Below are 16877 nucleotides of genomic sequence, written 5' to 3'. Positions count from 1 at the left end.
AGATTCGGGAACGTAAGTGGAGATGGATTGGGCACACGCTGCGAAGAGATGAAAACGAGATTTGCAAAGAGGCGCTTGACTGGAATCCAGATGGGCATCGAAGAAGAGGCAGGCCCAAAAGCTCGTGGCGGCGAAGTCTAGCCGCTGAAATCCGCACAGTTGACGAGAACCTTGGCTGGCAGCAAGTGAAGACGCTGGCTCCGGATCGCCAGCAATGGAGATCTTTTATCTCAGCCCTATGCGCCAGTCAATCGGCGCTGGACCCTTAGGTAGGTAGGTAGGAGGAGGGGGTCAAAAGAGTCCATTTTTTTGCGTTACGAAATTAATGGATGCCGCCTAACCAGGTTATCAGAAACAGATTTTAAAAGAAAAAAGTCCGAACATTCATAAGTACTGATATCTTTGCAGTATTTAAGTGTTTTATTGCTTTTTTAAACTGACGAAAATACTTCTATCTATTTGTTAGGATCCAGGTTTTGACCACTATATCGGATCTATCGGCAGAAAAAAAATACTTTAAAAATAGACATCCAGTTTTGGCTTTGTTTCGCTGTATTTCATTTCTCAATGAACCGATTTTCTAAACTTTAATTTTAGGTTTTTGCCATTACATGATAATGATTTTCATAGAACATACTTGGTCTCCAAAAATTCCAGTTCTTTAGTTTATTGAAATGACGATAAGGATGTTTGAAATGTGCGCTGAGTTTGGTGATTTAGTAACTGAGCAAATTACAAATGAAATTTTGCATTTGACAGCTGTAGTCAAAGTTTTCATTTTTGATAAGATGGTTAAATATTTTCAAATATTTTTTTATTTAAAAAAACTAACCTTGGAAAAAAGTTTATCAAATAATCATTTTAGAAGAAAAACTTAAATCAAGTTAAAAGTTTTTTCAAATGGCGGATTTTGCTTGCTTGCGTGCTCAATAATTTTATGGAATGATTTTTTCAAGATTCTATGCATAAACAAACTTATTTGCTATGTGAAAAAGATTTTTTTGGATTCTTTAATGTTATTCTACGGATAACTTGCTTTCAAACAATAAGTCAAAGGCGCTACAATTGAATAAAATTATTTGAAAGTAAAACTCTTAATTCTGAAATGCTCAGAAACAGTCTTTAGTGATGTCAGAGATATTTATAATGTTATTTGCTGAATTTTTAAAAAATTTAGAAATGATTATCTTTAAAGCTAGGCATTAAGCCGCCAGGAGGCTCAGGGCAAATGTATATAGGGTGAGATGGGATGCCCCCAGCTCCGTACTTGAATTTTAAAAAAGTGAATACATAGTACCTTGTGAAAAAATACTTTCCTTTCAAAGTCAAAGGATTTGTTATAAGTGCCTCATTAAAATTATTGCTTTGTCAAAAATTTGAAGGTTGGAACGAGATAGCTTTAAAGTTCGTTTTCTTCAAAATAGCTTTGATCAGGGGCGATCCTAGAGCTGACTCTTGGGGGGTTGTGGGGGGGGGGGGGCGGATTTTTCAATTTTCAAAAATCAGTCAATATAAAGGAACGTTAATATCTAGTGGAAGAACAATTATTTCAGTGAGCAGAAGGAGCGGGGAGAGATTGCGAGGGGGGGGGGGGGAGATGGTCAGTTGCAAATTAGTCTACAATATAAGCTGCACACTGCTCCTCTTTTCCTCATGAATTTCACTGAACCACATGTATTCAAAAAGTATGAAACAAGAGATGAATAATGAAAACTTTATCAAAGTTTCTTTATTTACTCATTTCAATATTCTTCTACACAAATCAGACATCTTTTTTTTTTAACAACCAGCGAATCTTTAATATCCACTGCGAAAACATGTTGATAATTTTTTTTTAATTTGTAGGTATATCTGGTGTTTTAAAATTGCCACTGCAAGAGCTCTTTAAACATTTTCTCGTTATGAATGTAATTTTTTTCAATGAAAATAATACACACGTTGTTGAGAGATGAAAATGTAGAAAAAAAAATTAAGGTATCTTCATTTTTTTCCTGAGCTTCTAAATATTAGCGCTTTCATCTATATATATAAAAAGTATTTTCCGTTTGTTCGTTTGTATGATTGTCTTCAATAGGCTCAGCTGCCTTAAGAGCTAGAAAGCTGAAATTTGGCATGGGTGCTCATTAGGATCAGGAATGATGTAAAATGTTTTTAGATTTTTGGATGACCCCTTTTGAAGGGGGTCGTCCATACAACAACGGTTTTATTCCCACGAACCAAAAGTCATGGCACCCATTTTTTGGCTATAAGAAACGACCATCCACAGCTCACATGTACTGGATAGCAAATCGAAGCTTGCTGAGCATTAAAAATTTGAAAGTGAACATTTTGGCGGGTGTTTTTTGTACCTTCTACTGTTAAAAGCACATGCTACCGGTACGAGATATTTGGATACAATTATAAGCCTACATTTTGATTGAAAAATACAACTAGCCTGTTAGGAATATATTGACTAAAATAGTAGTGGCTTTCAAAGTGCTCTTTACCGCTGCTGGGGGCTTTAAAGGTCAACCATTTTTATATTTTTTCCAAAAATGCCGTGAACACCAAGTCCCTACGCATCATCTATTCATCGACTTCAAAGCCGCATACGACACGATCGACCGTAACGAGCTATGGAAAATCATGGACGAGAACGGCTTTTCCGGGAAGCTGATCAGACTGATCAAGGCGACGATGGATGGAACGCAGTGCTGTGTGCGGATTTCGGGTGAATTGTCGAGTTCATTCGAATCGCGCAGGGGGCTTCGACAAGGTGATGGTCTATCCTGCATGATGTTCAACGTGGCGCTAGAAGGTGTTATTCGACGAGCGGTGGGCGAAATGCGGGGCACGATTTTCAACAGATCCAGTCAACTTATCTGCTTTGCCGATGACATTGATATAGTCGGCAGATCATCTGCGGCGGTGGAGGAGATCTACCGCAAACTGAAACGCGAAGCAGGAAGGATTGGGTTGATGATTAATACGTCCAAGACGAAGTACATGCTGGCCTGCGGATCCGAGACCGACCGAACCCGCTTGTCCAGTAATAACAAGGTCATGATCGACGGCGACGAGCTGGAGATAGTCGAAGACTTTGTCTATCTCGGCTCACTGGTGACCGCAGACAATGACACCAGCCGTGAGATCCGGAGGCGAATTATCAGTGGAAGTCGTGCCTACTATGGACTCCACAAGCAACTGCGGTCGAGAAGACTTTGCCCTCGTACGAAGTGTAACCTATATATGACGCTTATTAGACCGGTTGTTCTCTACGGGCACGAGACATGGATATTGCTCGAGGAGGACCTGCGTACACTCGGAGTATTCGAGCGACGAGTGTTAAGAACCATCTTTGGCGGCGTACAGGAGAACGGAGTGTGGAGGCGAAGGATGAACCACGAGCTCGCGCGACTCTACGGCGAACCCAGTATCCAGAAGGTGGTGAAAGCTGGCCGGATACGCTGGGCTGGACATGTTGCGAGAATGCCGGACGACTGTCCTGCAAAACAGGTGTTCGCTACGAATCCGGTAGGAACAAGACGAGCGGGGGCGCAACGAGCGAGGTGGTTAGACCAAGTGGAGCGTGATCTGGCGAACGTGGGGTGCCCGAGAAATTGGAGAACGGTTGCTATGAACCGAGTGAATTTTAGGAATTATGTTCGTCAAGTTATGTCGTGAGACGGAATACTATGTAAATAAATAATAATATTTTTGGAATTCCTCATGTGATTTTAATGCTTCGATTGGAATTTTGATAGGGGATTAGAAAATTGATAAGATAATAAAATTTGAGGTTTTGAGTTTTATCCCATACGATTTCACTGACCAATTTTTAACTTTTGAGATATCATTGATGACCAATGTGGTCGATTCTACCATTGATGGGATGTATGTGCCCATGAAAAAAAAAACAGAACTAAAAAAAACCTTTTTCATAATATAGAAATGGTGTTTTCGAAATGATTTGTTTTCGATAACTTCAAAAAGCTATTAGTAGAACTTCCAACATTTAAGGTAAACTAAATTAAACAGTGCGAAATTGAAAAGCGAAAAAACTACACACATGCAGTTGAAAACATGCAAAGTGAGATTGTATAAGAGGCCACCAAAAGCAGTTTACACATAACTCCTCATTTTTAAATAACTTTGAACTATAAAAAAAATTATGAAAGCTTTCAAATTCAGAATATCAAACCTTAAGCTAAATTTTAACTTAAAATTTCAATATTATTGTGTAGATAAGCTGAAAGCACTAAAAGATCTTCTGACTGTTTAGCATGATAGATTGCCTAGTTGCCGAAAAAAAGTGGAATGATAAGGGAATAGTTTTAATTCACAAGGGAAAAATTAATCGGAGGCAAACTGATTTTGGAAGATTTTTTCGTCCCAAACTCTATTTTATTGTCAGTTTTTTTCTCTCCCTTCTTATTTTCTGCATTTATTAATTTAAAAACTTAGCAGAAGAGTGACATCGGTCAATGATAATTGATGAAGTATCTAACCTACATGAACAACGAAAAATATGCAAAATCTTTTCATTATCCTTTATTCATTCAACGATACAGATTAGAGGGAAGAATGCCAAAAAGTATCAAATAACCGAAAAAAACAATACATATTTCGTCTAGATAATCATCTTGTATTACAAAATGGGGAAAGATATTTACTTCTATTATTTTTTCTTATGGTAAATTACTCACAGTCTTCATGAAAATTGATCCTTGAGTTTAAACCTATTTTTTCTTAATCTTTTTGATATTTTACACTTTTGCAAAAAAAGTGCAAACATTTTTTCAATGAACCTTGTATTTTCAAAATTTATACCGGAATCAAAAGCTGATATGCACCTCGGAAAATATAGATTTTGTTTCCTTGTGTTAAAGTTTTGAATGCAGATTTTGGGTTCTGGAGATGAATTTGAATCTCTATTGCCAACCCCAATTCCTTCATATTGAAACAGCTTTTATAAATACTTTTTTGTTTCTTTTTGGCTCTAAAACTCATAGGGAACGCACGTGAGTCGTAATATGCGATCTCTTTTTTCGATTTATTGTTGCTGAAATCTCTTGAGAAGATTTTTTAAAATTTAAACTTTTCTTACGAATATTTTATATTCGATTTCTGTTTGGCAGAACTTGAATTTTTTTCATGGTCATCCATAATATGAATGTTTGATGTGATACATTTCAAACAGAATTAAATAAAATCAGATCTGAAATTTAAATTTTTGTTTTATAATTTCATAATATAGGTCATTTATTTTTAGTTTATAATTCATACTTCAATGGTGGAAAATTGAGGGTGAAAAAAATCGCCAAAGAAAATCCCTACAGTGATTCAGAACCTGAATTCTTATTTTGCAATAAATCTAGAATTCCTTGTAAACGCAAGTGAAAATAACACTACTTTAGATTTTAAAATGAGGTTAGCATTTGACATCTGACATGACCTTATAAAGTTTAAAAATTCTCAATAAACCAGCTGTAAACAAAAGAAAAAAAAATTTTAAAATAAAATATAAATTTAAATTTCAGATATGTATTAGCTTTTTATTCTTTAAGTGAAGTTTTATTAGAATGATTTTTCCTGATTCTTAATTGATAATTTTCCTTCGATTTAAAAAATATTTTGAAATACAAAAAAAACAAATGGGAAGCTTTTCGCTGCTCAAAACTTTATCAAAAATTAATTTAATGCGGCATCAACAGTTGTTGTTAATTACGATTGAATTTGTTTAGTGAAATATTGGTGACTAAAAGACAAAAAGAAATATTTGAAAGTTGGATGGTCAATTGAAGTCATTCGTTTCTTAAGCCCCTGCTGAAAAACTGATCACTCCGATGGATAATTTGACTGAAATTTAAATTTCTTACAATAAAAGTAATTTAACACTTGAAAGCCAAAGATTTTTTTACTTCTTAGAACGACCAAGCTCTGTTAATCTATTAAACATGGTAGAAATTTCTAAAAATAAAGAAAATTGAAAATCACATGATTCCGTACGTTTGAAGTTTAATGATTTTTTTATTGTTTCCTTCTAAATCTGAGCAAATAAAAAAGAAACTGTATATTGGAGGCAATAAATGTATAATGACAACAGAACAAATATTTCAAGTATTTCAGTGTTATAACCATATTCACCCCCCATATGACTTTTTCAAATTTGTCATTTCATTAAAATTCAAAACAAAATCAAGAATTAAGAAGCTCTGAATTTGAAGCAAATATAAAATTTATTACGAATGGCTCGTGTTAATTTAGGCATATGAGGAAAATTAGTGACAATTTTAAAAAAGTTGTCCCTACATTTCATTCAAAGCACATTCAAAATCAACACTCAACAACACACTTTTGTTGAGTTACTCATCAACAAAAGCTATTTGGTATAATTCAGTCCAGGGAATCGCAAGTTACAGCTGCTTGAGTTTGGTGGACCGACTTTTTCCAATATTCAGCCTTTCAAGTGATAAATTAAAATTTTTGTTGAATAATCACCCCACGGAGTGGAAAATTTTGAAAATTAAAAAGCTCGTCTACTAAGAAAAGTTCCAACTTTTTATGGACATTTGAGCTTTTTCGGGTATTTTATAACGGTTTTTGCCGCTTGAGGGGGGGGGGGGGGGGGGGGGTTGGTGATCACCCCATAGGACCGCGCCTGGCTTTGATGCACGTATAGTTCTGTAGCTCTAAGGTTCTCATATGTCACTTGTATAGCGAAATATCGAATTGAATTGTTCTTCCTGATGTATGCTTTATCACTTTATATTTTATAACTTATGAAAATTTATGTATGTTTTTTTGGCATGATATGGAGTCATCTGAGGAAAATTTTATTGAAAATATAAGTTATACCATCGAGCAATGGAGATTTTTTTTTCAATAGAATGTGTATTACATACGCTAGATTACAAATCCTGATTTTATCAAAATTTAGGGGGAGGGGGGGCCTCACAGTTTAATTTCATAAATGTTGAACTTTAATACAGTTTTGATACTGGTTTGGATTAAAACTTATATTTTTTTTTTCTCCTCGAGGCGGTGCCTTGACCCCCGGCCCTGGGAAATTGCCCTAATTCGGTGTTGCTTTGAAGCGTCAGATCTCTGAAACTTGAGTAACCAGGGAAAATTGATTGAGTGGAAGATAATAGATAAAAAAAATCTTCCAAAATCAGTTATTAAAACAAAGGCATAAAAAATGCTGTTCCCCTGTGTAATGTTTCCATTTGACACATTATTCAAAAATTAGGCTAAATCAATATAAAAAAGATTGATCTTTCAATTTTAAAATTTTGAACTTCGAATCCTGCACAGTGTAATAGTTAATATAAACTATAGACTTAGAACAAAAATTAGGACTTTCAAAAGATTCAAAATATTCTAGAAACGAATGTTAAAATATTGTTAAGGATTCGATAAAGATTTTATGAATTTGACACTCAAAAAAACTATTCACATGAACGCTACGTGAAAATGTACATAGATTTTTGCCACCTTTAAAGTAGGGTTAATTTACGCGAATTTCAGGTAACAAATTGAACTCGCGTAGCAAACAGAATTCACGTTATTTTCATATGAGTTGTAGGTGAAGTGTAGCGTATATCGAATGTGAAAAGAATTCGTTCTCCTACATGTAGATTTCATTGAAATATGAAAGTGGCGCTAATGAACTGTTGATTTTTTCTGATTTTTTTTTCGGACCTAATGGTTAAGAAGTATAAGGAGCCACTCTAGGATCCACACGAAGTTCAAACCAATCATCGGAGTGCAACCCTTGATCTTAAATATTGTAAAAAGTCTATGGTTATTGGGGCTAACTGAATGCATACTCCTTAAATAATGCAAAAAAATCAATTTCCGGAAGGCAAAAAGTGTTACCTGACTAATTGACACCAAGTAAATAACTAATAATGATCAGTCCCGAAGATCGCAATCTGTGCATCCGGATTTTACGCAATATGACAGATGTGTTCTGATGGACAATAAAATAATTTAATGAATAATTCAATGAATTTATGAAAAACTAGTAAAAAAAATGAATAAATTGTTATGATTTCTTTTTTCATGTATTTCACCACAAGCATCATTCATGGTTCTGTTAAATATCATCAAATTGATTCGATCGAATTTAATTCTTGTTTTTTTCTTTCTCAGCAGGCATCTTTTTATTCAACTGCTTTAAAAACGTTAATATCCGTATCGACTGTGATTTTACTCGGGCTCATTGTAGCCTACCACGCCTTGGAAGTTCAGGTAAGTCTTCTTAAGTAACTTTGTGAGTTTGCAAAACAATGGGTATTAGATAAACTTCTTGAATCAACTCCAGTTTTCATGCACCTATTTTGTTTCTATACAACTAATGAAATTATTTATTTGTATTCTAACAAATGATAATTTGAAACTTTACGAAACAATCAAAGCTTAAAACAGCTATTATATGCAATAACGTTATATCATTTTCGTCAAGATGTTAAAAAAAAACAATCGTTTTGTTATCGTTTAAATACTTGATGTTGCTGAGCTTTGCCTATTGAATTTTTGAGGCTTTTTTATTGGCTGACATTAAATATTTTCTACAACAATAAATCCCATTTGGGTTACAATTGAAACAAAAAATATTTGTTTCACAGAATAGCTGTAGCTTGAGCTATTGTCACTAGATTTTATTACCAAGGCCTAATGAGTTTTCCCAGCAATGACACCAAAAGCTGTCTCACTTCGTAAAGCCGCGTTGGTAATGAAGAGAGCCGAAAATAAATAGCAGGTAAAATTTCAGGTTCCGATTCAGATTTTTCCACCTCGCCTAAAAATAGGGTGTCCGAAACCATACTAATCCTAGGCACAGATTCGAGATTTGAGAATCAAAGGGGGCACTGCAATCAATGCAAATTTGGGTTTAGTAAAAGCAGTAAAACTCAGATCTCGCAGGTTCCGAAAATTGCATCTCCTATTATAGGACTTAGCATATTGGAAACTAGAGTAAGAATAGAGTAAGCTTTCACCAAGAAAACTTGAAAGACCGGCTTCAATAAAGTGTACGATAATATTGTCCTCGACAGTTTAATTAAGTTTCTCAAAAGGAGCAGATTATTGCGTATCCTGACTTGTTTTTCGTTCGCTTTCTATTCCAGGGGGTTGTAAAATACGAACAAGCAATTAGGCACTTTGGAAGCTAGCAAACATCTGCTTGGTATGGCTATTCAGGATAGCTTAATTTGACTGCCGGAATTCTCGCACGACGACGACGTCCCCTAAACGTTCAGCCATCTCTGCAACCTTTGTGTAAACGAAGCAATATCTACGCCAAACATATTTTTTTATTTTTCGTTGGTCTGATGGCAGTATAATTTATAACTTTCCAATATGAACTCGGACTGGAGAATGTTGACCACCATCAAAGGAGAAAAATAATTGATCCTCTGATGGTCGGTGATAATAAATTATGAGTCAATGGGGCAGATAAAATTAGAAATTTTGCTCGCTTGTTGACATTGGTCAAGCTCTAGAAAGGAAAACTTCCACTATCTGCACTAGACGCACTTCTGTTCATTGGAAAGTAGGTGAAATTTGCTTGTAGTATGAAGGGACGTCTATATTTGCAATCTTTTTTCAAATTTAAATTGGTACATTAATGAAATTGAATCGTAAAACAGAATGATTTGTTTTATCAGATTACCTATCAGAGGTAATTTTTTATGTTAATTCTTATTGAATAAATTTCGATGTTGTATTAGAAGAACAGCACATGAAATTAAAGAAAACCATAGACGAAAAAAGTTGAAAAAAATTGTGTTAAAGATGATAAAAATAAGCCTGAAAGTCGTACAAACCATTTCTAGGCCAATTTAAAGAAGATAAAAATTGATCCATACAAACATATATGGGAAGATTAAAGCGCGGATTTTCGTAGTCCAATTACAGTGCTTTCTTTTTCGGCTTTGTTGGTCTATCATATCAGGATAATTGGAGCCCTTTCATCTTCTACTCTATTCTTCTTTAATTTTCATAACTTTCATTTGATATGCAACCACTACTAAAGGGTTTGATAGTTTACTGAAATGCAGGCATCATTTAAAATAACAAAAGATTGAAGACCAACATTTATGCATAAAAATAGTTCAAGCAAGGCGTCAGAAAAAACATTCATTTAACTACACTGAAATTAATTAAAACCTGTAAATATTTGTTTAATTCACAACTCAATAGAAATTAAAGATATTATTTCTTGGATTGAGTTATTAGTCCGTATTCTGAAATGACATTTTAAATTTTAACTCTGATTTTTAAATAAATTTGGAAATCTAAATTTTAAATCTCATACAAAATTGTTGAGGCTTTTTCTTTCAACTTCAAAAATGAAATTTTAAAAACTTTTGTAAATTAAATTTTTAATTTAAATATTAATTGCGACGCTCAGTCAGAAAAGCGTTGGTTCAAGCACATATAATGAAGCTACTGCTAAAAAAAGGAATAAATTTTTTGAATATTTACTTCTCCATATATGTATATCATCAAAAGTACTCAAACTCTATTCTACAAAAATGAATTTAAATTCCAAAAATCTAAAATTGATATCAGATAATAATTAAGATATTAACAACCGTTTAGCATTTCTGATCAGGAGAGAAAATCAAAATTAGTTCACAAACCCATCTCAACGAGATATTATTATCTTTTTCAGATAAAGCTTTGATATCAACAAATTCCTTTATGTCGTTTCGAAAAAAAAATACCGTCAAACGGGACATCATGCAACAGCAGGGTTATATGCAACATTTGTATACCACAACATTTTTTCAAATTTAATTTAAGTTATCATGTAATAATAACAAAATTATGATCACATAGTTTCCAACATCGTAAGATAGTTTTTGATAAGAGAATTCAAAAAATCGTGCAATAAATTTACAAATTTTTACTTTTTCGATGCCGAAAATTTTTTTACCCAGTATGACGGATTGGCTTAATGATGTCATCTACAAACTTTAAATTGCTTTTATTGTACTGTACAAACACTGTTGGTGTTAAAATATTTTCGGACAATCACTACATTTTTGAATAAATATTTTTATAATTCAGTTACTAGTCTGGGCTAAAATGCATCTAAATGCAAATAGAAATTTCATCCATCCAAACATTTAGTTTTATGATGTATCTAGTTAATTTTTGTAGCATTTTTTACCCCTAAATTTATGCAACACTCTTACGCTTTTTATTTAAAAACATTTTCGACAAAAAATGTGAAATTTTATTAAAACAAAACCACAAATTACTACAATTGGTGCTTTATGCATTTTTCCATCACAAATATATCAAAAATTGAACGCCGCAGTAACACGATTACCCATCGATGTGCTGGATCTGGATGTTTTTGCTGTAAGCGAGGAAATGGTGTTAGAGGCAATAATAAATCTGAAAAACTCCACGACAGCCGGACAGGATGGCATACCGGCGTGCGTACTGAAAAAGTGTTGCTCTATACTGGTGAAACCTCTGACAAGCATTTTCACTCAGTTTCTAGAACAGCAAAAATTTCCCACCATCTGGAAAAAATCGTTAATGAGCCCAGTGTACAAAAAAGGTGACAAAAAGATGTTCTTAACTACCGTGGTGTCACATCGCTAGCTGCCTGCTCGAAAGTATTTGAGAGGATTGTCAACGATGTCATGTTTTCGGCTTGCCGGAACTGAATCTCTGAGAACCAGCATGGATTTTTTCCTAAACGCTCTGTAACTTCAAACCTGATGGTTTTTACATCCTTTTGCATATCAAACATGGATGGCGGAAAACAAATTGACGCGATATATACCGACATTTCCGCGGCATTTGATTCTGTAAACCACGATATTCTTCTGAAAAAATTGCATCGATTGGGATTTTCCGAACGATTGTGTGCGTGGATCAGTAGCTACCTAAGAGATCGTCGATTGGCTGTGAAAATTGGTTCAGCCGAATCTTCTGACTTCATTCCAAAGTCTAGGGTACCCCAAGGCAGCAATTTGGGACCTTTGTTGTTTACGCTGTTTTGTAATGATATCAACTTGTTGCTCATTGGATTTGGAGTTCTCCTGTACGCGGACGACTTAAAAATATTTTTAGTCATAAACAGTAAAGCTGAGTGTTATGAATTACAACGCTTCTTGGACACAGTTGTAAACTGGTGCGCCAATAATTTACTAGTTTTGAGCGTTACGAAGTGCTGTATTATCACGTTTGGGCGTAGAAAAAATCCATTCATTCATAATTACGATATTCTGGGCGAGCAGTTGCATCGTGTTGAGAAGATAAAGGATCTTGGCGTTTTGATGGACAGTAGACTAGTTCACTTTTCGGCTTCTTTCGCTGATCACAACGCCACTTACAAGGTTTGATCCTCATTCATTTTCAAGTACTCTGGCCAAATTTGAGCTCATTTGAGTAAGTTTCCAGCGTGCGCTAGAAGTTTTATTGAAAAAAGTCCATTTTTCTGGAAAATTTTCGTAGATGTGTTCTAGCAAGCTGTTGTTAATATAAAATGGTAATTTTATAGTGCTCGGTGATTGGTATGACAAGCATTCGTATGGACCTGTTTTAGATAATTGACTAAATCAAACCGAAAAAATTTAAAAATTCATAAACTACCAACTTTTACAGAAAATTTAGTTCCAAGTTGAGAGCTTAAAATCAGTAGTAAATAGAAAAAAAATATTTTTGATATAAACTTTTCATAAAAAGATAGCCTTATTTATAACCTTTAATTTGATGTATAACACTTAATGATCGCAAGAGTGCTAGCAAAGTTATTCAATTATCTATGCAACAAATTTGATTTGATAAAATATTTTTCATTCAAGTTTGCTCCACACCAACTTGTGCACAAGAAAGGATATTTTATTCAATCAAGTACCCCATGACGGGGCCAGGAGTTAAAAAAAAGCGCGCGCTTTGATCAAGTTGTAAGCAAGTCCTCTTGATGCCACGTTTTGCAGGTTGCATGATGCTAAAACTTGAATGGAGCTAACATTATGATTCAAAGAATGTGATGTGAATGTTTGAATATCTTTGCTTGTACTGTTGCGATAATTAAGTGTTATACATCAAATTAAAGGTTATAAATAAGGCTATCTTTTTATGAAAAGTTTATATCGAAAATATTTTTTTTCTATTTACTACTGATTTTAAGCTCTTAACTTGTAAGTAAATTTTCTGTAAAAGTTGGTAGTTTATGAATTTTTAAATTTTTTCGGTTTGATTTAGTCAATTATCTAAAACAGGTCCATACGAATGCTTGGCATACCAATCACCGAGCACTATAAAATTATCATTTTATATTAACAACAGCTTGCTAGAACACATCTACGAAAATTTTCCAGAAAAATGGACTTTTTTCAATAAAACTTCTAGCGCACGCTGGAAACTTACTCAAATGAGCTCAAATTCGGCCAGAGTTCTTGAAAATGAATTAGGATCAAACCCTGTAAGTGGCGTTGTGATCAGCGAAAAATGCCGAAAAGTGAACTAGTCTAATGGACAGTCAAATGACTTTTAAGCTGCATTACTCTGTGGTACTCTAGAAAGCTAACCGAATGCTTGGATTTATTATACGTTTGAGTAAAGAATTCACTGATCCACTCTGCTTGCGAGCTCTGTATTGTTGCCTGGTGCGATCAACATTGGAATCTGCGAACCTAGTATGGTGGCCTTTTGAAGCTTCATGGACAGCGCGTTTTGAAGCAATTCAACGTCGGTTCGTTCGTTATGCTCTTCGTGAACTACCTTGGGAGAATCCTTTAAACCTACCGCCATACGCTCATCGTTGTGCTCTGCTTGGACTTCATACGCTGTCGGATCGTCGTTCCATCGGTCAATCGCTGTTTGTGGCAAAGATTCTTCGGAACGAAATTGACTGCTCCTGGCTATTATCTCGCTGTAATATTTATGCTCCAGAAAGAACCCTACGTAATAGAAACTTGCTCTCCCTGGAACCTAGAAACACGTGATATGGCAGTAACGACCCTCTCCGTTCCGCAAAAATATGCTTTCTACGTTGTTATGCTGTCTTCGACTTCAATGTTTCCATTTCAACTTTCAAACGCCGTATTGAATCTGACTTAATTGACCAACTGAGAAATTAGGAAAAGTGTCATGTAATGTACAAATAATATTAAGTAGATCATTAAGACACCTAAATATGTCAGATTATTTGGTATCAAATAAACAAAAAAACTATTTTTTTTTTTAACTTTTCCATTTGATTTTTCATTTAAAACAATTTGGTTGCAATTTACCCTTTTTTCTTTGTAGTTTTAGAAGCCATTGAAGTTGAAAAGTTTTGCATTATGCCTCAGTTGACGGTATATCTGAAATGAAAAACAAGTTACTTTTTCTACCTCAATTTGCTTTTTTCGAAAGTTTTTATTTCAATTTTAAAGCTCTCATTCCATTGCCTCAGGTATTATTTTACGGCCGCGTGCATGAGAGATTTAAGGAAACATTTATCGTACCCAAATACCCTCCCATGTCAAATTTGGTTCCATTTGTTCGATTTGCTCTGCAATTATAAAAAAAAATTGTATGGAAACACCCTTCTCTCTTCCTATTTCCAAACTGGAAGAAGGAGAGGTGCCAAATATGGTTTGAATCATTTATTGTACCCGTATAACATCCCATGCCGAATTTGGTTCCATTAGTTTGAAAAGTTTTCGAGTTACATAAAAATTTGTAAGAGAGTCCCCCTTTCTTATCTCCTCAGTGGAAAGAGGAATATGTCTCAAATAATCATAGAAATATTTCTTGTTCCCCAAAAACCTCCCATTCCAAATATGTTACCATTTGCTTGATCGGTTCTCGAGTTATGCGAACATTTGTCTTTTGTTTGGAAGACCCCCTCCCCCTTTCTGCAAGGGGGAGGGATCTCAAACTATCATAGGAACCTTCCCCGGCCAATTTCACCTCGTACGAGGTAAGATTAACCATTTTCATTATCTTACAAATGCTACATAGGTATTTTTGACACTCATCAACTTAATACACCCACAGATCAGGTTTCACTCCAGAAGAACGATGCTGTTGATTTCATGATATTTCGGCATAAAATGAAACCAAATTTACATTGACAAGCTTTCCATCCATTGACATAGTCCTCTTAATGCGTTCACCGATATACACCATGAAACGGAAGTATTACTCTATGATATTTTTTTACGGAGCTTTGATCAGAGATGCCAGGTGTTCTGATTTTTTTCAGAATTTGTCCTGATTTTCATTAACCGTTTTGATAAACTCTCGAATTGTCGGGATTTTTGAAAAATGGTCTTTAAAATGTCCTGAATTGACTTGATTTCCAAAAAATAAACTCAATTGGATCGAATTTCTAGTCAACTTAGGAGAACAGCGAACAAATCTGCAATAAAATATTGAACCCATTTAATCGATGATAATTTTCGGTCCAGATGGTATTCAAATGGCGTTTTTCGATATGAACTGCGGTCCAGCCAAGAAGATGCTCACTTTTGTTGCATATATTAAGTCGTCCACATCACCTGTTTATGATATGTTTATGGAATCTAGTGATGTCCAGAAAAATAAATCAAATCCTGTTTTTTGACAAAACTACCTGGCACCTTTGTTGGACAATCTAAAAAAGTGTTGATCAAGGATGCCGTCGGAATATATTTTCATTGCTTTTAACTTATGTTTACGTACGATGATAAAAGAAATATTTGAATTTCGAATTTTCATAAGATAGCACGAAAATTATAAATGGCACAGATTCATTCAGCATATTTCATTTGATATAAGACACAAACAATAGTAATCGATGAACTTATGTTTAGGTAAGTTGGGAGTCGCCTTTATTTAATTTTATAAAACAAAAACGTCCTTTAAAAAAATATGATGCAAATTTGCCTCTTCATTTAAAATTGTTAGCATATTGTCTTTTTTTCGGGAATCATTTGTAAGCATTGAATTTTTAAAACCTAATCCAGGTTTTAAACCTGAACATTAAAAAGATTTTTTCCACTGTCCCTCCATGTTGGATACAAGCTATGTATTATCTTTTTTATGTATGATAGAGCTTTGATAAATAGCCTTACAAACATCATACTTTTATTTGAAATTTCTGAAAATTCTGAAAATTCTGAAAATTCAAGAGTATAAAGAAAAAAAAACACAGTACAAAATGAAAACAATCGTCGAAAAACCCATTAATAGCTTAATTGGAAATCCAAATATTCTTTGATACATTAACATGCATCAGTGCATATTTTTTTCAGAATTTTATTTCTAACCAACAGAAAATTCTTCTTCATAAGTTTTTTTTGTTTACATTTCTAATCAACATATACCTTTAAAATTATTAAATATTATGAACCACCAGGCCCGTGCGAAGGACCCGTCCATGGGGGGGTTTCGAAATTCAAATTTAGCTAGAAATAATAACTTTACCAAAAATGCCTACTAAAGTAGGAAACTGATTTCTAAAGCCCTTTCCTTACGCATGACCATCACACAAACTCGACAAGTAATAAATTTAACTGATACTATTCAAATTAAATCAGAATCAAAGTTTTAAATCAATAATAATAAATTATTCAAATTGATGACCATTATTCTTAACTAGAAATATTAGGTCAGTATTTCGTTCAAAACAAAAATTTAAAGCTCCGGACATAAAAATCAGTGCACCGTTATAAAATACCTACATAAAATATAACACTCAATTTGAAAAAAAGTCCGAATTTTTTAATTAAATTTCAGATCAGGTCAGAAAATAACCATGCTTTAAAAAAAAGATAAAAACTGTTATTTATTAATCATATCAATTTACATTTCTTATCTTGATTCTGTAATATTTTGAATTTGAAATATGATTCAAAATGATTATAAATAAGAATTTCCGATTGTGAAAAAAA

General features: G+C 34.0%; 1 protein-coding gene across 16 annotated transcripts in view; it reads left to right on the top strand.

The window, feature by feature from the left end:
* LOC129749058 (small conductance calcium-activated potassium channel protein) overlaps positions 1 to 16877 on the top strand; it is a 759751-nt gene that overhangs the window by 566445 nt on the left and 176429 nt on the right. For 12 of the 16 annotated variants that reach the window (XM_055743901.1, XM_055743886.1, XM_055743894.1 and 9 more), the window contains one exon: positions 8137 to 8235. In XM_055743901.1, coding sequence (XP_055599876.1) covers positions 8137 to 8235 — 99 coding nt within the window. The remainder of the gene's footprint in view (positions 1 to 8136; positions 8236 to 16877) is intronic. The other 4 variants (XM_055743888.1, XM_055743891.1, XM_055743887.1 and 1 more) reach the window with 1 other exon arrangement.

This window comes from Uranotaenia lowii, chromosome 2 (genome assembly GCF_029784155.1).
Source record: "Uranotaenia lowii strain MFRU-FL chromosome 2, ASM2978415v1, whole genome shotgun sequence".
Classification (NCBI taxonomy): Eukaryota; Metazoa; Arthropoda; class Insecta; order Diptera; family Culicidae; genus Uranotaenia; species Uranotaenia lowii.
Note: the sequence above shows the minus strand (reverse complement) of the source record. Positions and strands in the feature narration are given on the sequence as shown.